Below are 25,785 nucleotides of genomic sequence, written 5' to 3'. Positions count from 1 at the left end.
GCTATAAGATTCTTTGTGTGGGTTTACTGAATTCTTCTTGGTTAACATCTAAAAACAGTAAAAGCCATGTACTTTGGGACTTGTATCTGAGGCATGTAATCTTACCTGAGGCAGACATCATGGCCCGAAAGTTCCGAGCAGCGGCAAGGACAAGTGGATTGCCACTGCGCTTGTAAATTCCCCTAATTCAACGCTGCTGCGCATTGCTTCTGGGCTATTCCGATCCCGGCTTTCACAGAAATATGCAGTGCAGCAGCGACCCTCTGGGAACTCCGTCGGAGCAGAACAGAGTCGGGGGGGAGACAGGCCGCGGCCCCTTTTTTACGGCACCTAGCTGCCATGAGGTAAGTTTGAAGGGCACTCTTTGAATGTTAGTGAACGAGTGGGTGAGGTGGATTGTCAGGATGGGGAGGGTTATTGGGTCCATTCAGTGTGGTCATCCAGGTCGGGTGGTCGGAGGGTTAGATGATAGGGGGTGATTGGGGGGTCAGCTATGCAGTTACCCTGGTCTAAGGTTTTAATCTGCGTAATATTTCCTGAGTAACTATCTAGGTAAGCACCATGGAACTGTCCAAAGTCCCTGACTAGCTCTGAGCCGGTGGTATTTGTGGAGGCTCCCAGGGAGCAGGGGAATTGTGCATCAGAAGTTAAATCTTCCCGGGCAATTCCCATGTAGGTCAGCGCATCAGGACTTCTGCAGGGTCCTGACATGCATCTTGGATCATACGTCCGGCCTCCGATGATCTGGAGACTGGAACATTTGGCCCCGTTATTCTTTATGACTGGATGGGCAAGATAGACCATTAAAAGAATTTTTCACTGGGAGTTCTAGCTCCCAGCCACTTTCAAAGTAATCTGAAAATGCTGACTAAGTTTTGCTGTTTAGGTTGGTGAGGGATGGAGAAGAAATAGCCACAGCTTGTAATGTGATGGTTGGGACATGGCATGTCCTCTTCCTTTTCATTAGTCACGTTAGTGCCTAGGACTCCAGCATAACAAGATTATGTGAAATTCTATACTTTTCAATGTCTGTTCTTTCAATCAAAGCATGATTTTTAAGACCTCATTTGCTGACTCATTCTCACAGCATTCTCATTTCGCTTGCTGTTGCACAGTGTTCGCTCACAATGGAAAAAAAAAATTTTAGCTTGCCCTTAAAATTGTTGGAAATACTTTTGCACTTAAAGATGTATCGTCCAAGCTCTAGTGTTTGGGAAACTGAGGCACATGCTGTATGCTCTGACTTGTGAATATCACCGTAATCATGTAATGGTTACAGCTCAGATGGAAACCATTTGGGTCATTGAGCCCATGTGGGCTAGTCTCACTCCTGGCCTTCTCCCCACACCCCTGCAACTTTTTTGAAAGCCATGATAGAAACTGCCTCCACCACACTTTCAGGCAGTGCATTTCAGAACTTAACGACTCGCTACGTTTAAAAAAAACACTCGGTATCTTTGGTTCTTTTGCTGTCTCGCTTTATGTTGTATCCTCTGTTCTTGATCTTTCTACCAAAGGGGAACGTTTCTCTCTGTCTTGTCCCCTCATGACTTTTTAACACCTCTATCAGATTTCCCTTCAACTCCCTCCAATCTAAGGAAAACAACCCAGCTTCTCCAGTCTATCCATACAACTGAAGTCCTTCTTCCCTGGAATCATTCTCTTTTTTTTCTGCATCCTCTCCAAAGTCTTCACATCCTTCCTAAAGTGAAGAATTGGATGCAGTACTCCAGTTGGGACCAAACCAGTATTTTTTTTATAAAAGCTTATCATAACTTGCTTGCTTTTCTCCTGTCTTTATTTATAACACTCAGGATTCCACCTTTCTAACCATTTTCTCAACTTGCCCTCCCACCTTCAACAATTTGTGCACATATCTGCAAGTCTCTGTTCCTGCACCTCCTTTAGAACTGTGCTCCTTAGTTTATATTGCTTCTCCTCATGAAGCCTCTTGAAGTCGATCACTATCCTCTCAAATCATTGTACTTCCAATTTTTGTGTCTGCAAATTTTGAAATTGTGCCTTGTACACCTAAGTTTAGGTTATTAAGTAAAGCAGTGGTCCTAGGACTGACCATTGGGGAACCTTTCTCAAGTCTGAAAAATAGCTGTTCACTACTATTTCTTGTTTCCTCTCATTCAGCCTCTTTCACTTTTATTCCATGGATTTCAACTTTGCTGACGAACCTATTTGGCACTTTATCAGACGCCTTTGGAAGTCCATATAACTACATTGACCTCATGACCCTCATCAACACTCTTACCTCATCAGAAAACTCAAGTTAGTTGAACACAAAATAAGAACTGGAAATACCTGAAATACTCAGGTCTGGCAGCATCTGTGTGGAGAGAGAGAGAGCAGAGTTCATGTTCAGATCTGTGACTTTTCTTCATGATTGGGAAAGTTAAAAATGTAATAAATTTTCAGCAAGCGTAAGGGAGGATTGTGGGAAAGGACAAAAAAGAAGGTTGGTGATATGGCGGAGGGCAGGAGAAATTAAATGACAAAAAATGTCATGGTGCATGGCTGAAGGGATTGGTAATGGCAAAAGCAAAGAAATAAAATATATACCTAGAAGCGTTTACGGCGGAATCCTGAAAACTGCCATCCGAAAGTTAAAGGAGCTGAAAGAAACAAGGGGGAGAAAACCAAACTAGCAAAGAAAAAGGAAACAAGATGGGGGAAGTGTTTAGGATCTAAAATTGTTGAACTCAGTGTTGAGTCCAGAGGGCTGTAAAGTGTCCAGTGGAAAAATGATGTGCTGCTCCTCGAGTTTCTGTTGAGCTTCATTCAAACACTGCAAGAGGCAAGGGCAGAAAGTACAGTGTAGAAGTAAGGTGGAAAATTGAAATGATAGGTGACTGGAAGAGACCACGTCATGAGCAGTGAATACAGTACAACAAGTTGAAAGAAGTACAAGCACAAGTAAATCACCTGGAAAGAATGTTTTGGGCCTTGGATGGTGAGAAGGGAGGATGTTAAAGGCAGGTGTTGCACCTCCTGCACTTGCATGGAAAGGTACTAAAGGAAGGGAATTGGTGTTGGGGATAACTGTGGAGTGGACCAGGGTCTTGCAGAGGAAATGGCTCCTTTGGAATGCTGGGGGTGACATCACACTGGAGGTGTGGAAATGGTGGAAGATGACTCTTTGAATTGGGAGTCTAGTGGTCTGGAAGGTGAGGACAAGGAAAAGACTACAAAGTGCTCCTTTAGTGCCTTGGTCATGCCTCCTGCTTCCATGTGTAGATCGTTTTGGTTCCTAATGGACCTCACCCCTCCTTACTACTCTTTTACTATTTATATGTCAAAAAAAGACTTGGATTCCCACTCATGTGAGCTGCCAGTCTCTTCTCATACTCTCTTTTGCTCCTCTTGTTTGATTTTTCTCCTTCCCCTCTGAACTTTCTATAGTCAGCCTAGTTCTCACTTGTATTAACAACCTGACGTCTGTCACACGGCACCTTTTTCAGCTTCATTTTACTCTCTCTTTTGTCATCCAGTGAGCTCTGGCTTTTGGTTGCCCTATATTTCCCCCTCATAGGACGGTACTGCATTTATACCTAAACCATTTCTTTAAAGGCAGTCCATAGTTCTATTACAATTTTGTCTGCCGACCTTTGATTCCAATTTACTTGGGACGGATGTATTCTCACCCTGCTGAAAATGGCCATCCTCCAATTAAGTATTTTTACTCTCGATTGCTGCTTATCATTTTCCATAAATTATCTAATTTTAATGATACTTATGATCTCTGTTCCCGAAATGTTCATCTACTGATGTTTGCTTCACTTGACCAACCTCATTTCCCAGTATCATTTCCAGCCATGTATTTCTTGTTGAGTCAGAAATGTATTGCTCAAGAAAATGCTCTGAACACGCTTCAGATACACCTTTCCTGTCTACGCTTTACGTTATTACTGTCCCAATCTATATTAGGACAATTGAAATCCCCCATTATCACTATTTTTTAGTTTTTACACCCCTCTGCACCTTTCCCTGCACATTTGCTTCCCCACATCTTTCCCATTAGCTGGTGGCCTATTAAAATGCACCCAGTAATGTAATCGCACATCTATTATCCTTTTTTAATTCATTCATGGCAGTTTGGCTTCTCTGGCTGGGCTAGTAGTTATTGCCCACCCCTAGTTGCCCTTGAGAAGGTGGTGGTGAACTGCCTTCTTGAACCACTGCAGTCCATGTGCTGAAGATACATCACAATGCTGTTAGGAAGGGAGTTCCAGGCTTTTGACCCAGCGACAATGAAGGAATATATTTCCAAATCAGGATGAGTGACTTGGAGAGGAACTTCCAGGTGGTGGTGTTCCCATCTATCTGCTGCCCTTGTCCTTCCAGATGGTAGTGGTCATGGGCTTGGCAGGTGCTGTCTCAGGAGCCTTGGTGAATCCCTGCAGTGTATCTTGTAGATGGTACACATTGCTGCTACTTTGCATCTGTGGTGGAGGGAGTGAATGTTTGTGGATGCGGTTCCAATCAATTTGTTCTGGACAGTGTCAAGCTTCTTGTGTGTTGTGGGAGCTGCACTCATCAGGCAAGTGGGGAGTATTCCATCACACTCCTGACTTGTGCCTTGTAGATGGTAGGCAGGCTTTGGGAAGCCAGGAGGTGGGTTGCTGGTTACACAATTCCTAGCCTCTGACCAAATAGGTCCTGGCCTTGAGTCTTCCGGGGCATCCTCTCTTTCTCTTAATGATCCATTAGGCGAATATTAGTAGTCTTGTAGTCTCTTGCTTCCCATCAAGTCCCATTTTGTTGATAAGCCTAAAGTAGGAACACAGGAGTAGGCCATTCAGCCCATCAAGCCTACACCATTCAACTAGATCATGGCTGATCATCTACCTCAATGCCACTTTCCTGCACTATCCCCCTTGATGTCATTAGTATCCAGGTATCTATTGTTTTCCGTCTTGAATATGCTCAATGATTGAGCTTCCACAGCCCTGTGGGGTAGAGAAGTCTAAAGATTCACCAGCCTCTGAGTGAAGAAATTCTTCCTCATCTCAATCTCAAAAGGCCTTTTTCTTATTCTGAGACTGTGTCTTCTGGTTCTAGACTCACCAGCCAGGGGAAACATCCTATCTACATCTACCCTTTCATGTCCTGTAAGAATTTTGTAAGTTTCATTGAGATCATCTCTCATTCTTCAAAATTCTAGAGAATATAGGCCCAGTTTTCTCAATCTCTCCTCGTAAAACAACACCCCCCCCACCCAGGGATTAGTCTGGTGGACCTCTGTTGTACTCCTTTTCTTAGATAAGGAGACCAAAATTGTGCACATGCTACAGGTGCATTCTCACCAAGGCTGTATACAATTTTTACATCTTTACTCTTTTATTCAAATTCTCTCGCGATGAAGGCCAAAATACCATTTGCCTTCCTAATTGCTTGCTGCACCTGCATGCTAGCTTTTAGTAAAAATGCTACAAGTCAGAACTTAGGGATTTTTAAATCAGGTGTGCCATTGAGTAACTAGGGAGGAACTAGGAACAATTCTGAATTACCAGTTCAACCATAACAAAAAAAGGAAAATGCAAAAGAATTGCAAATGCTGGAAAGCTGAAATAAAAGCACAAATTGCTGCAAATACTCAACAGATCAAGCAATACCTTTGTTGATAACAGGTGAATTAATATTTCAGATAGAGAACTGAGTTCTGACAATGGATCTGTGTCTTGATTGTGAGCTCAATTTAAAAATAAAAAAATAGAGTTGGTGAACCCATTAAGTGACTCAACATTTTCTTTGTTATTTATTTCCTTCAGCAACTGAAATTTATAAATGCAAAATAAGGTTGGTAACAAAGACATTTAAAATTCACAGACTTTAGCTGATTGAAGCATACCATAAAGTTGATTATTTTTATTTGGTGTTCATGCTAAGAACATAAGAAATAGGAGCAAAAATAGGCCTTTCAAACCTTGTAGATTAACCAAATGGTAGACAAGCTCCCTTAGCTACATATTTCTGCAATTTCCCCACATCCCTTAATTAATTTAGTGCCCAATAATCTATCAATCTCTCTTGAATATACTTATTGACTAAGCATCTGTAGATCTCTGGGCAGAAAATTCCAAAGACTCTCAACCCATTGAGTGAAGAAATTTCTCCCCATTTCAGTCCTAAATGACCAACTTTTATTCTGAAACCGAGACCCCTTACTCTAAACTCTCCAGCCAGGAGAAACATCCTTCCAGCATTTACCCTATCAAGCCCCTGTGAACTTTCTATGCTTAAATGAGATTACCTTTCGTTCTTGTAAAATCTGCTCCCTTCTCAGTTTTGACCTTTCTGGTGCTCCACTCCACTCTCAGCCTCATCCATTTGTCATGCTAACAAGAGAAGTTAAAGTTAGCATTAATATGAAAGAAGAGGTTTATAATGTTTCCAAAATTGCACTTTGAAGACTCTAGCCACCCTCGTACCTGATCTTGAATTTTATATATTTGACCAATCTGCATGTATGCAGAATGAACAGCTTTCAAGAACACTTTAACTAATCTATCCAACGGTATCTGCACAGCCTGTAACTGTATCTGGTTGTTTTCAAAATAATTTGAAGAAAAGATAAAGAACCGATTTCAGAACCTTTAGTCTGGTTTGTCTTGCATCAAGTGCTTTTTAAGAGTGTGTGCATCCCACTGCCAACATGACAGACAGCAATGATTGCATACTTGCCTGATTTTATTTATGTTTTAATTATAAAGAATCTATGTTCCTCAGTGGAAAAATTAAACAGTATCTCCGTATAACAGTATTATTATTTGTATTTTTGTAATTTTCAATTGAAACTAGATAATGAATTTGAGTAGGTTTTCAACTCCACTTTAAAACATTTTATTTTTTTAACTTCAGAAAGCGAATCAAGCTGAGAGAGAGAGCCACAGAGACAGTCAAATTGTTCACGTTTACTCTTTGGAAACAGTGATTTGTTGTCATAAGATTTGTTTATCGGCTGCAGTGGGTAAGTGAAACATTAATTATTAGTTGAGTGAAAAACCCCAGATGCCTTATGAAGTGATTCATTTTTGTATATTAACTTGATGAGGGAGAAGGAGGTATTGAGGGAAATTGGTCAATAATCAAGATGGAGGAGTTGAAATTCAGGTGTAGGAAGAGATGTTGATAACTTCAGATGGATATCTAGTTACTGTGTATTTGGAGTGAGTGGTTAATTGTAGAAATAGAATAGTTTGAAGATGGGCATTGGATAGTGGGGAGGCAATATTTCTAAATGGATGTAGGGTAACAGAGCAGTGGACAAAACCACATTTTCACTTTTTTACCACAATTATTTAATAAATTCACTTTACTCCGTTGACTGCGTCATAGGTTATTACATTGTCAGGCTTCAAAATTAGGTGGCTCGGGTGAGAAAACAGAATTGGATAGCTCAAAAGGCTAAAAACTGGACAGGCTTCTTGGGAATGGTGGGAATTGGGGGTCGAGGGAGGGTAACCATGTAAGTGAAGACCCAAGAATGAGGCAGTGACAAAAGTGTACCATTACTGGTTCCTAAATGAACCATTAAATTTAAGGATGCTTCAAAATCAACTTCAACTTGATTTTTTACCCTGGCATCAGGAAAGCAACAGGCTAGTTGGGGTTCCTGGTTGCAGTTGTGGAAAAGATTGCTTGATCCTTTTAATAGCATCTCCTATAAGTGCACTTTTCCAAACACAGCCACACACCCCTGGCCCCCTGGTTATCCCTTTCTCTGTGGTTCTGTAACTCTAGTTTCAGAGCATATGAATACAGTTGCCTCAGTGCGATTTAACACTGGAGTGTGACTTTGAGCAAGAGTGTTGGGAGTCAGGTGAGTGAAGAGGGGAAGGAGGTGTTCCTTTGCTTTTTCTAACTTTTTCACGCAATAAGAATTGGTTCATGCTCTGCCACAGGGGAAGAAACTAGCTGTTTGGTGAGTGTCTATGTTAAGGCTTGTTCTATTCCTAAAGTTTAAAATAGTACACAAACTGGTGGTAAGGTTAATAAAATATATTTTTAAAAATAATTAGGTAGTTGATTAAAATGTATTAAGGATGGCAAGGTGATGTATCATGGCTGCAGCATGTGGAAACTCCTGGATGCCACTATGATCCATGACAAACATGTCTGCAGTAAGTGTTTGCAGCTCAAAGAGAGCTTTGGCTCAGACTCATTGAGCTGGAAGCTGAGCTGTATACACTGCAATGCATTAGGGAGGGGAAAAGTTACCTGTAAACTTTGTACCAGGAGGCTGTCATACCCCTTAGGGCAGGGTCTTCTGATTTGGTCATTGGTCAGGGACAAGAAGGTGTGACTGTGAGTGAGGCAAGTAAGGGGACCCAGAGGGCAGGAGTGCAAGAGTCTCAAGCAATTGTCCAAAAGGTTAGAGTTTCTTTCAGATTTGTGTTTTTTTTGAGTGAGAGCTGCAGGATGGGTGAGCTAACTGACCATGGTACAGGAGCCCATTCAAGTAGTGGGAGTAAAAGCATATAATTGCATAAGGATGGTAGCAGGTCAGAAGATTGGATAGAATATAAAAGACAGTAAAGAATAACTAAATGATTAATAAGGAGGGAAAAAATAGAGTACAAGAGAAAGCTAGCTGGAAGTATCAAAACTACGTTTCTATGGATATTTAAAAAAGAAAAGAGTTAACAAAGTGAATGTTGATCCTATAGAAAGTGACTGGGGAATTAATAATGAAAAATAAAGAGATGGCAGATGAATTGAACAAGTATTTTGCATTGACCTTCACTATAGAGGATACAGCTAACATCCCAGAATCAGGGAGGGAGGAACTCAAAATTATAATCACTAGAGGAGCGGTACTGAGCAAATTGTTGGAACTGCGGGCTGACAAGCCCCTGGGTCCTGATGGACGTTAACCTAGGGCCTTAAAAGATGTAGTTCATGAGATAGTTGAAGCTAGTTTTAATTTCCAAAATTCCCTAGATTCAGGGAAGGTCCCATTAGATTGGAAAATAGTGAATGTAACTCCTTTATTCAAAAAGTGAGGGAGACAGAAAGCAGGAAACCTCGGGCCAGTTAGCTTAACATCTGTGATGGGGAAATGTTAGAAGCTGCTATTAAAGACTTTGTAGTAAGGCACTTAGAAAAATTCAAGGTAATGAGGCAGAGTCAACATGATTTTGTGAGAAAGAATTCATGTTTAACCAACTTATTGGAGTTCTTTGAAGAAGTAACAGGTGCTGTGAATAAAGGGGAACTGGTGGATGTACTGTACTTAGATTTACAAAAGGCTTTTGGTAAAGTGGAACATCAAAATTTATTGCAGGAAATAAAAGCTCATGGTGTGGGGGCAACATATTGACATGGATAGAAGATTGGCTAGCTAACAGGAAACAGTAGGTATAAATGGGTCATTTTCTGGTTGGCAATATGTAATGAATGGTGAACCACAAGGATCAGTGCTGGGCTCTCAACTTTTTACAATTTATATAAATGACTTAGATGAAGGGACTGAAGGTATGGTTGCTAAATTTGCTGATGACACAACGATAGCTAGGAAAGTAAGTTACTCTCCTTCATTGGCAGAGGTATAGAATATAAAAGTAAGGATGTAATGTTGGAATTGTTTAAAACACTGGTGAGGCCACAATTGGAGTATTGTCTGCAGTTCTGGTCACCACATTACAGGAAGGATGTAATAGCTCTGGAGAGAGCGCAGAGGTGGTTTACAAGAATGTTGCCAGCGTTAGAAAAGAGTAGCTACGAGGAGAGATTGGATAGGTTGGGGTTATTTTCCTTAGAGCAAAGAAGGCTGAGGTGACTTGATTGAGGTGTACAAAATTATGAGAGGAATAGATAGAGTGGACAGGATAAAATTGTTTCCCTTGATGAAGAATTCTAGAACCAGGGGACATAGATTCAAGGTAAGTGGCAGAAGTTGTAGGGGGGACATTAGGAAGAAATTTTTTACGCAGAGGGTAGTGGGTGTCTGGAATTTGTTGTCCAAGTTGGTGGTAGAGGCAGAAACTTTAAACTCTTTTAAAAAGTACCTGGATCTGCACCTAAAGTGCTGTAAGCTGCAGGGCTATGGGCCGGGTGCAGGAAGGTGGGAATAGAAAGGGCACCTGGGTGCCCTTGGGCTGGCATGGACAAGATGGGCCGAATGGCCTCTTGTGCTATCACTTTTCTATGATTCTAAGAGGACATGAGGCTACAAAGGGGCATAGGTTAAGTAAGTGGGCAAAGATCTGGCAAATGGAGTATAATGTGGGAAAATGTGAAATTGGCCATTTTGGCAGGAAGAATAAAAAAGCATCATATCTAATTGGTGAGAGATTGCAGAGCTCAGAGGCGCAGAGGGATCTGGGTGTCCAAGTGCATGAATCGCAAAAGGTTAGCATGCAGGTACAGCAAATAATTAGGAAAGTTAATAAAATGTTATTGTTCATTGCGAGGGGAATTGAATACAAAAGTAGAGAGGCTATGCTTCATTTATGCAGGGCATTGGTGAGACCACAACTGGAGTACTGTGGTTAGTGGTCAGAGTGTGTTCAGTACCATTCGTGATGACTCAGACACTGAAGCAGTCTGTGTCCAAATGCAGCAGGAGTTGGGCAGTATCCAGGCTTGGGCTGGCAAGAGGCAAGTAACATTCGTGCCACACAAATACCAGGCAATGACCATCTCCATCAAGAGAGAATCTAACCATCGCCCATGACATTCAATAGTATTACCATCACTGAATTCCCCCACTATCAACACCCTGGGGGTTACCACTGATCAGAAACTGAACTGGATGAGCCATATAAATACTCTGGCTACAAGAGCAAGTCAGAGGCTAGGAATCCTGCAATGGGTAATTCGATTCCTGAGTCCTCAAAGCCTGTCCACCATCTACAAGGCACAAGTCAAGAGCGTGACGGAACACTCTCCGCTTGCCTAGATGAGTGCAGCTCCCACTACACTTGAAGTGTGACACCATCCAAGAAAAAGCAGCCTGCTTGATTGGCACCCAATCCACAAACATTCACTCCCTCCACCACTGACACACAGTGACACAGTGTGTCCAATCTACAAGATGCGCTACAGGAACTCACCAAGGCTCCTTTGACAGTGCCTTCCAAACCCACAACTGCTATCATCTAGAAGGACAAGGACAGCAGATGCATGGGAACAGCACCATCTGGAAGCTCCCCTCCAAGCCATTCCCTACCCTGACTTGGAAATATATCGCAGTTCCTTCACTGTTGCTTGGTCAAAATCCTGGAACTACCCCTCTCAGCATTGTAGGTGTATCTACCACACATGGACTGAAGCAGTTCAAGAAGGCAGCGCAGCACCATCTTACGGGCAGTTATGGATGGGCAATAAATGCTGGCCTAGTCAGCGATGCCCACATCCCATGACTGAATAAAAAGACTGAGTCTCCTTATTTGAGGAAGGATATAAAAGCATTGGAAGCAGTTCAGAGAAGGTTAACTAGACTAATACCTGGAATGGGAGGGTTGTCTTATGAGGAAAGGTTGGACTTGTATCTGCTGGAGTTTAGAAGAGTAAGAAGTGACTTGATTGAAACATAAGATTCTGAGGGGTGCTGACAGGGTGGACTGGAGAGGATATTTCCCCTTGTGGGAGAATCTAGAACTAGGGGTCACTGTTTAAAAATAAGGGGTCACTCATTTAAGAGAGATGAGTTTTTTTTCTGAGGGAAGTGAGTCTTTGGAACTGTTCTTCAAAAGGCAGTGGAAGCAGAGCTTTTGAATATTTTTAAGGCAGAGGTAGATAGATTCTTGATAAGTAATTGGGGGGGGTGCGGGGTGGTGATTCATGAGAATGTAGAATTGAGATACAGTCAGATCAGCCATGATTTTATTGAATGGTGGAGCAGGCTTGAAGATCCGAGATAAAAACAAAAAACTGCGGATGCTGGAAATCCAAAACAAAAACAATTACCTGGAAAAACTCAGCAGGTCTGGCAGCATCGGCGGAGAAGAAAAGAGTTGAGGTTTCGAGTCCTCATGACCCTTCAACAGAGGAGTCGAAACGTCAACTCTTTTCTTCTCCGCCGATGCTGCCAGACCTGCTGAGTTTCTCCAGGTAATTCTGTTTTTGTTTTGAAGATCCGAGTCCTGCTCCTCCTAATTCTTATGTTCAACGAGTCCATCTGGAGTCCCTTTTTTCACCTATTGTAGTCCCAGACAGTCAGGTTTCAGAAATTCTCATCCTGCAATTTTCGCTCAACATCAGAACAAGAGTCAGAAACTCAGTGCCTTGAGCTTGCCGTTCAATAGAAAATGGCTGCTCTTTATCTATTAATCTTGGTTTTCAAATTTTCAATTGACCCAAGTTTCAACAGCTTTTTTTAGGGAGGCGGGTGTAGATGGGGCAATGGGTGGGTGGGGGGAGAACAGGGTCCCTGATTTCCACTACACTTTATGTGAAGAGGTGTGATTTTCTACTAAATGTGAAGTTCCACTGCTCCAACATAGGCACAATAGCTAAATGGCCTCCCTTTTTGCTGTTAATCCATAAAATCTTCAAAGATTTATGATGGGCTAACTTACTAAAACTAGCATGTTTCCAATATTCAGAAAGTAATCATTTAATCACCTTTCTTTCAGAAAATGCCTGATGGGACACGAAAGTTTTGCTGTGATTGAGGCTTGCACCTTTGTGCTAACGCAGTGCCACACTTGACGAGGCAAAATACGAATGGCCCAGGGAAGCCAACAAATTGATATTCAGGTTCTGCATGACCTGCGGCAAAAGTTCCCTGAAGTACCTGAGCGTGTTGTCTCCCACTGTATACTGCAGGTAGGTACAGTAAAGTCTAAACAAGCTGATTCCACAGTCCTTTAGTTTAAACCATTGATATAGAAACTAGCGCATTGATTTTTTTGCAGATGCAACATCACTTATTCATCATAGCAGTGGTGTCTTTTTAAAAAGTGTGGCAAGTTCTTCATGATCTCTCCTTCGCGTTGACTATCTTTCATCTGTTCCTGCAAGCAATTTTCTAATCCAGACTGACATTCCATGGAAGCGCAGAGGAAATCTGAGTTGAGAGCTGTTGCTTGTCCATTGCGGTATTAAACTGAGACTTCTTTGGTCCAGGTGCACCTTATGTCTTCACTTGAAAGAACAAGGAGTTCTCCTGGTGTCAGAATTTCTCACCCACTCTCTCACATGATTGTGCAATAAGTACATATGTAATGTTTCTAACATAAGAAAAACCTGATGTTGAATTAGCTTTTGGCAGACTGAGGGGGGAAATTTACGGCTGAAGTTTTGGAGTAGTTTGAACAATTTTTTTTTCCCTTTTGTAATTTAAATATATAAATTTTCAATCAAAGAATTGTTATTTAAGAGAAGGAATACTAATGTTAGATGCATTAATTTATTTCCTAATTTTCTGTTGCTATATTTTTTCCTAGAACGGTAACAATTTGGATGCTTGCTGTAAGTTCTTGTCTCAAGAAAGCACCAAGTATCTTTATGGAGAAGGGGACCTGAATTTTTTGGATGAACCCAGCATTTCTGGACTTCACAATCGCATGTCTGAACTCAATCTTGATGTCCAGTCCCAGAATGTGTATCAGCGTTGGAAGGAAGGAAGTCAGTTGAATGGAAGTAGAACTCTGCCTCATAGTGTCAATGATGGGGCACTCCCGACTGCTCTAACCTGCTATGAGCCTACACAGGAACTGCAGGTAACGCCAACTCAGTTGGCTGCAGGCTTGAATATGTTTGGAGCGATGGACATGAGTCGCAGCCCTTCTTCTCCCCAGCAGCTTGGACTTCTTCAGCCATTGAGCTCCAAGGGAATATCAAGTACAGCCCAACAAATACCCAGGTTCAACCCAATTACTGTCACTCTAGCACCCAATCTTCAGACAGTCCATAACACTCCTACATCTTTGCACATACGTGGTGTGCCTCCGCCTGTACTTAATAGCCCTCAAGGGAATTCGATCTACATTAGACCTTACTTGACGTCACAAAGCAGTACAAGCCGCCAAATGTCACAGCAGCCTGCTTGGATATCTGGGCAGCATACCAGCGCTTCACAGTACGGTCACAATCAACAGCACCAGGTCTTCCAGGCTCCACAGTACTCGCATCAGCAGCAGATGGAACAAGTAGCAGGCCTCTGTGCCCCTGTTACTTCGCAAAGTGGTTCAGCATATACCTCATCCCAACAGTCTGTGCACCCAGGCCAGCAAAGCCACCAGACCTCTCATGTGTACATGCCTATCAGCTCCCCCACGACTCCTCAAGTTCCCCCATACCAGCCCTCTAATAGTGCACAACCTTCGATTTACAGTCAGTATAACATTCAAAATATCTCAACAGGGTCACGGAAAAACCAAATTGAGATCAAACTTGAATCACCACAGAGGAATAATCCAACAATGCTGCGTTCCTCCAACTCTCGCACAGCCCCTGCGCCTTCTATCAGTAGCCAGCCTGTAGGCAGGAATCAACCCACGGTCTACATTTCTGCCAGCCCTCCATCATGCGAGGAGATGGTCGGACGCAACCAGCCGAAGGTGTATATCTCAGCAAACTCGACAGCCAGCGATGAGCCGGGTCTACGAAATCAGCCCACTGTGTACATATCAGCAAACCCAGGTTCGGCATCCTCCTCTCGAAGTGCCACAGGGCAGATTAGCATGGGTCCACAGCAGGGTGCTTTCATTCAACCCGCTTACATCCGTCATCACCCACCCAAGAGTCGTAGTGTTGGCAATTGCAATGCTGCCACTTCTCCTCGAGTGGTGGTCACCCAACCCAATACCAAGTATACTTTTAAGATTACGGTTTCACCAAACAAGCCACCTGCTATTTCCCCTGGGGTTGCATCACCGACATTTGAACCTTCCAATCTCTTAAGCCTCCCTGATCATTACGCGGAGCCTGAACCTGTCCAACATTTGCAGCTAGCGACTGATCCTGCTTCAGCTCGCGATAATCGGATCAGTGAGATACGAAGAATGAGTGCGGGGTCTGATGATGCTGCCTATACAGAAGGTACAGAGTTTTGAAAGTTTGTCTATCTCGAGGTTTAACACTGGCCCTGTTTCAGCCTGTGTGCATCACAGGTGGAAAAACAGTAGGTAAAAACTGAAATGCAATAGATTGAGTGCTGATGTGATTGCAGACCTTGCAAGGGCAATGGATTTGTGCAACGACTTGAATGAATGGAAAACTGGCCTGTTCCTGTAGCATCACTGTAAAATCTGCTTTAAAAGAACAATAATCTTGGCTGATGTCCTTCTTATTTGAAATCAATGAGTACTTCCCCTCAACTTTATGTAGTTTTTTTTGCAATAGGCCGCTGTTATGCCATACAAACTACAATGGGACAGCAAAGCTACTTGGAGTCCAACTAAAATACATAGTGTATGAATAAAATTAATTTCAACATTTTGCTCTAGAAATTAAATTGCCAGAATGTTAGGTGTTTATTTTTGACGACAGATTGCAACTCCATAAGGTATTCCAGCTCATCCACTAATTGTGCTCTAAACCTAGATTATAGGGCTATTGCTGTACTCCTTACTCTCTTGGTATTGCAGCATGCCTACAGAGCTGCTTGCTGTCACCTAGTCTTGCAACATAACTATTGTACTCTCTTCATTTCAGTTTTACAGTAGGAGAACCGTACCTCTATTCTCATAATATTGTATCCCTGCACTATGTATACCACTACTACAAATTGGAGTTAAGATTGAGTGGTATGTATGTGAAGATTTAATTCAAGTTGGAGGATTAGTTTAGATAACTAGGAGTGTGACATGGTAGTTATGACATATTAGTGACTTAAAGTTGTATTGCGCACAGAAATAAGGCTTTAATAATAATGCAAAGGTACTAGAAGAGGTGAAGACAATAAGTAACTGGACCCTGCTCCATTTGAATCAATTGACATGCAAAGTTCAAAAGTGGCAAGGGTTTACTGTTATAACCTGACGTGCAAAACATAATTTCAGTACTTTTTAAATCATATTTTATTATCAGTTTGTCTTGAACCACCTTTATTTTCATCTAAAAATATGGTATTAGTTAATTTCAGGTTGGCCAAGTATTCGGTGTACATTAAAGTAATGGTTGAATAATTAACAACCCCCAAGAAATGTATGTCCAAATCAAAAAGGGTTTATTTTTGGAATTTGTATTTGGTTCTTTATGTTGTACAGAATTATATTTTGTCTGCTTCCCTGTGATCTGTATGTTGATTTGCTGATGTCTGTTGCAGCTTTATTAGTGCATCAGAAAGCCAGAATGGATCGATTGCATCGAGAACTTGAGCTGGAGAAGAGAAAACTAGACAAACTGAAAAGTGAAGTTAATGAGATGGAAAGTGATCTTACCCAAAGGCGCATGAAACGATCAAACTCAGCGTCCCAAATCCCATCGGTACGATTCACAACTCAATGCTTAACAAACTTACTTACTTTCCTTTTTAAACCTGAGCCATTCATATTAGCTTATGTATTTATTCTACTCAGCAATTAAAGAACAGATTTTGAATCATTTTGTTTTTAGTTCATGCTGTAAAGCATCATGTTTCAATTTAGCTGTGGTATCCAGTGCTGGAAGTTCATAACCGTTCTATGAAGAGTAGCATACCATAATCTGTGTTCTGAACACTAATTTGCCATTCCAGGAATTTAAATTAAAGTTAATAAGGGCTTCCCCTCACCAATCATTGGACTCTCCTTTGTAAATGTGCATACTCACCCATCGGTGTGCAGTGAAATAATGACAATTCAAAGCCTGTATTAGCACTTAAAAACTGGAACTATCCAGTGATTCGAACTAAGTACTGTAAATGAGCTAAGAAATTAGAAATAATAATTTGACAGCACTGAGATTTATTGACTTTGGAATTGCTGAGAGTGACAAGAGTATACACCTTGGTCTTTCAGTTAGAGGAAATGCAGCAGCTGCGAAGCAGTAACCGACAGCTGCAGATCGATATAGATTGCATAACCAAAGAGATTGATCTGTTTCAAACAAAAGGTATGTTTGATTTCAATCTGTTGCATATCAGTTTTTTTGAACAATATATTATAGTTAAGAAGCCTTGTTAAGTGTCCGCTGGCAATTTTCTGACCTTTACAAATATGGTGTAACTTGTTTAACTATTGACTAGGGGCTGGTGGGAGGAGGACTTAATTGAATTCTACCATAACATGCAAGAATCATTAATAACTTCAAAACAACGCAATGTGATAACTACTGTAACATTGATACTTTCATGCAACAGATACCCTGATCACAGTTATGTAGTGAAGAGCATAGGAATGTAATGGAGATCCTGCTCTCTCCCTCCTTCAACTGCAATCTTCCCTTGAAGGCGAAACCTCTCTTTGGTGAAATGTTGGCATTGGCTTGGCTCTCGCCTTTCTCCTCTTTAAGGACCATTATTGAGGCTGTCGACTGTTCCTTTTCCTTTAGGGATGTAGAGGGTGGGCTGCACATGGGGCTGGAGATAAAGGAATGTCACCTTCCTGAATTCAGGGCTGGGAGGTTGGTGGGAGGGGCATTGGAAGACTGGAGAAAGTTACAAATACTGGAACAGGAGAGGCAATAGAATGGGTGGTTTTAAATATAAGGTTGAGTATTTTAAATTTGAGGCTTTGGAGGGACTGACTAGGTGAGCCTAGACAAGGATGATGGGAGAGCACGGCTTGGTGTAGGATAGGATATGGGCAGCAGTTTTAGTTGAGCTGAAATTTCTCGAGTAGTGGAAAGGAGGTAGATCAGGAGAACTTTAGTAGAGTCGCACATGGAGGTGGCAATGGTATATATGAGGATTTTAAACAGCAGATGGGCAGAGGTGAGTGATATTATGGGAAGGTCTTTGTGATGGAAAGGATATGGACTTGGAAGCTTAGCTTGAAGTCAGATAAGATGCTAAATTTCAAATGGTTTGGTTGCAGCCTGAAAGAATGGTTGGGGAGAAGTATGGAGTCTGTTGTGAGGCAGCAGTTTTTTTATTTATTCATTCATGGGACGTGCATTTCTGGCTAAGCCAGCAATTATTGCCTTTGAGAAGTGCTGTTAAGCAGAGAGTTCCAGGATTTTGATCCAGCAACAGTGAATGAATAACATAGTTCCAAATCAAGATGGTGTATGGCTTGGAGGGGAACTTCCAAGTGGTTGTCTTCCCATGCATCTGCTGCCCTTGTCCTTCTAGTAAGTGGAGGTCATGGGGTTGGAAGGTGCTGTCGAAGGAACTTCGGTGAATTGCTGCAGTGTGTCTTATAAATGACGCACACTGCTGCCACTATATATCAGTGGTGGAGGGAGTGAACGTAAGATAGTGGATGGAGTGCCAATCAGGCAGACTGCTTTGTCCTGGATGTTGTTGAGTTTCTTGAGTGTTGTTGAAGCTGCACTCATCCAGGCAAGTGGAGGGTATTCCATCACACGCCTGACTTGTACCTTGTAGGACAGGCTTTGTTGGGGTCAGGAGGTGAGTTACACTCGACAGGATTCTCAGCCTAAGACCTGCTCTTGTAGCCACAGTATTTATATGGCTTTGCGACTGGAGCTGAAGACTGTGACTTTAGTCTTTCCAATTTTTTGCGCAAGGGTTTTGCAGTTCAAGTCTCTATTGCAGTCTGACTGCACACAGGCATGTGGAGAGGTTGAGAGAAGTCTTGGAGTGGTAGAGTTGGGTATCATCGATGGAAACTAACTCCATGTCTATGGATGATATTGCCAAAGGGCAGCTGTTAAATGAGGAAGTGTCTCAAGGATCTCATTGAAACATAAGATTCCTTCTCACTGACACTTGACCAGTTAGTTGCTGCAAGGCTGTTTGCCTGAATAGCAGTTCTACAACTAAGATCTATTCTCTGGATAAAGGGTTGGCCATTTAGGATTGTGGGTTGTGAATCTTTAGAATCCCCTACCCAAAGAGCTGTGGATGCTCAGTTGTTGAATTTATTCAAGGCTGAGGTCAGTAGATTGGACTCTCAGGGAATCGAGGGATTGGGAATTGAGCAGAAAAGTGGAGTTGAGGTTGAAGATTAGGCATGATCTTATTGAATGGAAGAGCAGACTCAAGGGGCTGGAGGTCACTCGTATTTCTTATGTTCTTAACGATGAGTCTTGATAGGCTGCAAGTATGGCAGTGTAGGGATGGGAAGATAAGCCATTATTACAGGTACTGCCAACGATTGGATAAGTCACACTGGAACCAAGTAAGGGGCATTGGCACTGAACTGGGCAATGGAGGCCGATGGTCTGGTCAAACATATTGAAAACTGCAAAGGGTCATGAAGGATAATACACCACGGTCACAGAGATAAGTCATTTGCAGCTTTGGTTAGGGCAGTTTTGGTGCTGTGGGAGGGTAGAAATCTGATTAGAAGGATTCAAGCAAAGTGTTGTGGCCATGGGTCTGGGAAAATGTAACACACACAGTGACCTTGGAGTGGGACAAGAGTTTGGAGATGGGGTGGTAGTTAGTGAGGACAGAGGTTGATGGTGAATTTTTGAGAGAGGGGTTTGGTGACAGTAGCTTTAAAATAAGGGAGATGGGATCCGAAAAGAGGAAACCATTTACAATATTGGCTCGTGTGCCAAGAGTGGAAACTGGGTGAGCAGTTTAGTGGTAATTGCTGACTTGCCTTTTTTAAATGTGTTCTCTCCCTTGCACCACCTGTATCAAACTTATAGAAAGGTTGCAGGAGAGGCCATTTGGCCAGTTGTCTGTGCTGGCCCTGTGAAGGAACAATTAACCTAGTACCATTTCCTTGCTTTTCCCTGTAGCCTGCAAAATTTTCCTTTTCAAATAATGATCCTTTTGAAAGTCTCAATTGACCCTGCCCCCACCACATACTGAAGCAGTACATTGCAGATCCTAACCACTTGCTGCGTGATAAGTTTTTTTTTCTCGTTTCGCTATTGCTACTTTTGCCAATCACCTTAAATTTGTGCCCTCTGGTTCTTGATCCTTGCACCAATGGGGACAGTTTTTCTCTATCTACTCTGTTCAGATCCCTCATAATTTCGAAAACCTCTGTTAAATCTCCTCTCAATCTTTTCTCCAAAGAAAACAGTCCCAACCCTCTCCAACCTTTGTATGCAACTGAAGTTCCTCAACCCTGGAACCATTCTCGTGAATCCTGTGCACTCTCTCTGATGCCTTCACATCCTTGCTAAAGCTTGGTGCCCAGAAATGGATGCAATACTCTAGTTGAAATCGAACCAGTGTTTTATACAGGTTTAAGATTACTTCCTTCCTTTTGTACACTGTGTCCCTACTGATAAAGCACAAGAGGCCCTACGCTTTCCTTAATCACTCTCAATCTATCCTGCCACCTTCGATGATTTATGCACATATAGCCAGGCCCCTCTGCTCCTGCACCCTGTTTAGAATTATATCCATTATCTTACCTTGTCTCTGCGTTCACCCACCAAAATGAATCGCTTCACATTTCTCTGTATTAAATTTCATCTGTGCCACTTGTCTGCCCATTCCACGAACCTGTCTGTCCTTTTGAAATTCTACACTATCCCCCGTATGGTTCACAATATTTCCAAGTTTCATATCTTCCATGAATATTGAAATTGTGTCTGTACACCAAGACCTAGGTCATTAATATATATCTGCAAGAACAGGATCCTAACATCAATCCCTGAGGAACTCCACTATAAACCTTCCTCTGTCTGAGAAACAGCTGTTCAACTCTACTCTCCAATTTCATATCCATGTTGCTACTGTCCCTTTTATTCCATAAACTCAAACTTTGCTCACAAATCTATTGTGTGGCATTTTATCCTTTTGGAAGTCCATGTGCCTCACAGCAGCATTACCCTCATCAACCCATCTGCTACCTCATCAAAAAAATTCATTTGCCCGTAACAAATCCATGCTGGCTTTCCTTAATTAACCCACATTTGCCCAAGTGACTATTAATTTTGTCCTGAATGTTTCCAAAAACTTCCCCACCACTGAAGTTAAACTGACTGTCCTGTAGTTGCTGGAATTATCTTTATATGCTTTTTTGAACAAGGGTGTAACACTTGCAATTCCCCAGTCCTCTGACACCACCCCTGAGCCTTAGGAAGATTAGAAAATTATGGCCATGCCACCACAATTTCCAATTTAATTTCTCTCAGTATTCTTGGATGGATCTCAACCTGATGCCTTGTCAACTTTAAGTATAAACAGTCTGAACTACCTCTTCTTTCACCATGACCTGGGGACAGCTTTCTTCTTCCTTGGTAAAGATGGATGCAAAGTAGCTCAGCCCTGCCCCTTGCCTCAATGCTTAAATCGTCTTTTTGGTTCCTAACTGGCTGCCCTCTTAACACCCTTTTACTATCTATGTGCCTATAAAAGATTTTTGGTTTTCCTTTTATGTTAGCTGCCATTCTCTTAAACTCTCTCTCTTTGCTTCTACTATTTGCTTTTCAATTCCCTGCTGAACCTTCTATGTTCAGCCTGGTTCTCATTTGTATTATAAAAGCAAAATACTGCAGATGCTGGAAATCTGAAACAAAAACAGAAAATGCTGGTAAAACTCAGCAGGTCTAGCAGCATCTGTGGAGGGAGAAACAGAGTTAACGTTTCGAATCCGTGTGACCCTTCTTCAGAGCTAAAGAGAAGTAGAAATGTGATGAAGCTTATACTGTTTAAGGGGAGTGGAGCAGGTGAAGCTGGATAAAAAGCTAGCGATAGGTGGGGCCAAAGGAGAGACTGACAAAGACATACCCCATAAAGAGACAGGCATAACTGGGGCCCATGAGGGTACCCATAGCCACACCTTTTACTTGGAGGAAGTGAGACAGGTTTAAGGAGAAATTGTTCAGTGAGAGAACAAGTTCAGCCAGACAGAGTGGTGGTAGATGGTGATTGTTTGGTACTCTGTTCAGGAAGAGGCAGAGAGCCCTCAGACCATCCTCGTGGGGGAGGGAGGTGTAGAGGGATTGGACGTCCATGGTGAAGAGGAGGCAGTTAGGGCCAAGGCCATCTGTTACTTGTTCCATGTTGTTCTTTCACACAGTGCTTACCCTTGTTCTGCTCTTATCTCATTCTACTTTCTTACCTTTATGCCACTATCAGCACCTTTTTTAGCCCTTACCACTACCATTAATACTCCCTTTGTCCTTTTGTTCATGACATCTTTGTCAATCGCTCCTTTGTCCCCACCTATCGCTGGCCTTCTATCCAGCTTCACCTCCTGCACCCCCCTTAAACAGTATAAACTTCATTACGTTTCTACTTCTCTCCAGCTCTGAAGAGGAGTCATATGGATTCGAAACTTTAACTGTGTTTCTCTCTCCACAGATGCTGCTACGCCTGCTGAGTTTTTCCAGCATTTTCTGTTTTTGTTTTCAATTGTATTATCCAACTGACATTTGTCATAAGCACATTTTTTCTCCTTCACCTTAATCTATGTCTCTTTCGTCATCCAGGAGTTCTGGATTTGTTTTCCTAGCCTTTTCCCTTCCTGGGAATATACCTTGAACTATCTCTTCTTTAAAGGCAGTTCAGTTTTGTCAGCTAAATTTTGATTCCAATTTATCTGGGTCAGTTCTATTCTTGCCTCAATGGTGCTTGCTTTCCAACATTAATTATTCTTGTTTGAATTTCTCCTTGCCCTCATGCAAGGAAGTGTAAACATAAAAATAATGTTATAACATACAGCTTATTTAATGGTTAAATCTGTTATCTAGATGTTGCAACTTGAAGATGAGTTGTGATAAATTGCAAACCTTTGATCTCTCTTTGCAGGACCACACTTTAACCCCAGTGCTATCCACAATTTTTATGACAATATGGGATTTCGAGGTCCTGTGCCACCTAAGCCGAAAGGTAAGATGTAGATTTTGTGACAGCCACTCAAAAAGAAATTCAAATGGAACTTGTATTATGAGAGGATTTGTCACCTATCCTCAAAATCACCCATTTTGACCAAGCTTTTGGTCACCCCTCTTAATCATTCTGTCATGTTTGTGTTTTTGTATGATTACTTTTTCACAGAAAGGATAATAAGACTTTTGTGTGTTGAATTTTAAACTGCGGTCAAATAAGTTCAAAAAGAAAGACAAGGCACCCGCTGCTGAAAGCAGTAAAAGAATGAGATAAGCAAAGTCAGGAAGTAGTGCCTATTTGATTGGGTGGGGGAGGGGTGGCCATGATAAAATAGTTTTTGAATTCTCAGCTTTTTCTCTTGAATTAAATTCTGCAGGTTTGAGAAACTTAGCCGTTACTTTTAACTTCGTTTAACATTTTTGTTTACCAACAGAGCAGAAAACTGCAATTAAACCACCAAAACCAATAATAGACCCAGAGGAGGATGAAGGGGCTCATTGGAACTGTAGCACCTGTACTTTTCTGAATCATCCAGCCCTGATTCGCTGTGAACAGTGTGAGATGCCCAAGCATTTCTGAGCCAAAATGCTCCCAGTGAAAGAATGAATTCCCCAACAGATGCTGGGATAAAGGAATTGTTTACAAAGACTGTAATAACTCAGCAGATACAATGCTGGAAAGAATTTTAGTTTGGACCAGGTGGTCTTTTTAATGGAGATTATTATTTCAGCATAGTGGTTTTTGGGATTGAACGCACAGCTTCAAGATTCTGCATTCGGCTGCTGGGACCTGAGCTGATGCCAGGTTTGCCCATACCGGATGCATCATTACCAAGCCAGATGGAAGATTTTCACAAAGCCGCATCAAAATGAACTACTGTGGGTCTTATTGTCTCTCTTTTCCTCTTTCCCCTACTTTCCTCCAAAGATGCATTTTTAAGGAGAAAAGATATATCAATTCTCAGGACGCTGCAGACGAGAATGAAAAATAAGTTCAACAAAAAGTAAAAGCAACTGAAAGAACAGCAGAGGGCATTCGGAAAACCAGCCCTAGAGGAGCACCTGTGAATGGGGTGGGACAGAATGTGTGCATCACTAACAAACCTCTCTGCTCTGACCACCTTTCTGCTCTTCAACTTTTATAAGATTCAGCATTGAGCTAAGAAAAATAAACAATCACATTATACCTGCAAAGTGTTCCAATGTTTCCTCCAATGTGTACAATCTACTCTTCAAGCTTCCTTGTACTGAGCCCTACAGATCCGGGAGGCTCCAGGTTGACTCCTACCTGTGTGCTCAGTTAGCTCAGGCCAGTAGGGATGCTGTATGTACAAGAGATGGTGAGGAAAACACAACGATTGCTGCTCCTAATTCCTATCTGTTGACCCTCCTGCTGGAAAGAGAGAATGCGTATTCATCTGGTAAGAGCAGGTTTGGGTTTGGCTGTGATGCCCCCTATGACTGGCCAACTGGCATTCACCATCTAAATTCACATGAAGAATGGGTAATCAGGTGGACTGGCACTGGTGAAACCATTTGTGCTGTTACCATACTTTAGAGGAGGAGGGGAGAAACTTAGGGAGGAACATTTCTTCTCTTTTCCTCAGTTCCTGAGTTTCCTGCATTACCTGTATGTATCATGCTTTAGACTTTGGTAGCTAACTTCATTGAATGGTTTTTAGTAAAATCATTGTCTCAATCGACTTGATACCTACGAGAAGTGAAGCCTTAAATTAACTTAAAAAAAAACAAAGCTATGTATAAAGCAGCTTTCAGTGGCCTTTATGTACAGCATTTCTATAAATTATGCTCTTGAATAGACCTGCAAATGAATTTTACAAGACAGCAGTGTGATAGTCACGTGTGAAATGCACAATTTTATCCATTTGAGACAGAAACTTTATTTTTTAAAATGATATGCAGTGCTTGATCACAGCTTTCCTGGCACTGTATAATTATACAGTGCCTGAGTGCAGCTTGCAAAGTGTCAAAGAAGAATTTGAGGTCACAGCTGAGGCTTTTTAAAAACCAGAAACACTCAGTTGCCATATCGCACATTCTGTACAGTCTAAGCGTAATTTGAAGTGTACATATTCAAATTACCTACTAATTTTTTTAAAGCACCAAGTTCCTACTTTTCTGTTGTTTATGTTGCTTAATTGACCTTGCTGGATAATTCAAAATTTTTTAGTACGAGGAAGTGTTTTGAATTATGATTAGAGTGTATATAAAAACAGTTATTTTGTCACACAGTGGTCCTGAGCTTCATCTGCAGGTCTAAATGAAAATTGACTGGTTTTACGTTTTATTAATAAAACATAATGGGATATCTTAAGTTGATTTTTCAATTTTAATTCGGTACGTTGTCCTTCTGACACAAAAGCTATTTATCAAAAAAGAACAATTTGTAATTTGTTTGAATACCTCTGGATTTATATAGGTATGCATAGGAGGGATTTCCCATTTGTGATGATTTTTTTGTACCTGACATGCTGCATGTTGGAGGGAGATTCCCATGTCTCGCTGTTCCACGTGGAGAGATTGTCAAGTTTCTGCTCTAGCGTTCGACCTATACTAGATGGTGGAGAGATCACCTGTGCCTCAGTATGCTCATGTCCGAAGTACAGTACACGGTGGAGAGGGGCTGTTATGTATCAACACTCCAGGATTTTTAGTGTGCTTGACACAATGTGTCTCTGTTTCTCTGCTCTAGCATCTCAGGTACTCTAGATGGCAGAGTGATCCCCTATATCTCAAAGTGATAGTATCTTGGGTATTAGATTTGAATCCAGCACAGATTACAGGGATAAAATGCTTCTGTTTAGTTAAAAAAATAAAATCAAAGGGCTTAACCCTTTAAAGGGTCAGTCAGATTCATGCATTTTATTTTTTTTTTAAATGCCAGGCACTATCTAGACAATTCAATACAATACAGGAGACCTTCAAAAAATGAGCACTTTAGATTAAGGAGGTAAA

At 41.7% G+C, this 25,785-nt stretch overlaps 1 protein-coding gene across 7 annotated transcripts in view; it reads left to right on the top strand.

The window, feature by feature from the left end:
* tab2 (TGF-beta activated kinase 1 (MAP3K7) binding protein 2) overlaps positions 1-25,144 on the top strand; it is a 37,663-nt gene extending 12,519 nt beyond the window's left edge. For 3 of the 7 annotated variants that reach the window (XM_041216762.1, XM_041216743.1, XM_041216752.1), the window contains 7 exons: positions 6,871-6,979; positions 12,591-12,783; positions 13,404-15,000; positions 16,229-16,389; positions 16,902-16,995; positions 22,730-22,810; positions 23,244-25,144. In XM_041216762.1, coding sequence (XP_041072696.1) covers positions 12,682-12,783; positions 13,404-15,000; positions 16,229-16,389; positions 16,902-16,995; positions 22,730-22,810; positions 23,244-23,389 — 2,181 coding nt within the window. In that variant the 5' untranslated portion in view covers positions 6,871-6,979; positions 12,591-12,681 and the 3' untranslated portion in view covers positions 23,390-25,144. Of the gene's footprint in view, positions 1-2,142; positions 2,281-6,870; positions 6,980-12,590; positions 12,784-13,403; positions 15,001-16,228; positions 16,390-16,901; positions 16,996-22,729; positions 22,811-23,243 lie in introns of all 7 variants that reach the window. The other 4 variants (XM_041216778.1, XM_041216768.1, XM_041216796.1 and 1 more) reach the window with 2 other exon arrangements.
* The last annotated feature ends 641 nt before the right edge of the window (positions 25,145-25,785 follow it).

Source organism: Carcharodon carcharias, chromosome 2, assembly GCF_017639515.1.
Source record: "Carcharodon carcharias isolate sCarCar2 chromosome 2, sCarCar2.pri, whole genome shotgun sequence".
Lineage (NCBI taxonomy): Eukaryota > Metazoa > Chordata > Chondrichthyes > Lamniformes > Lamnidae > Carcharodon > Carcharodon carcharias.
Note: the sequence above shows the minus strand (reverse complement) of the source record. Positions and strands in the feature narration are given on the sequence as shown.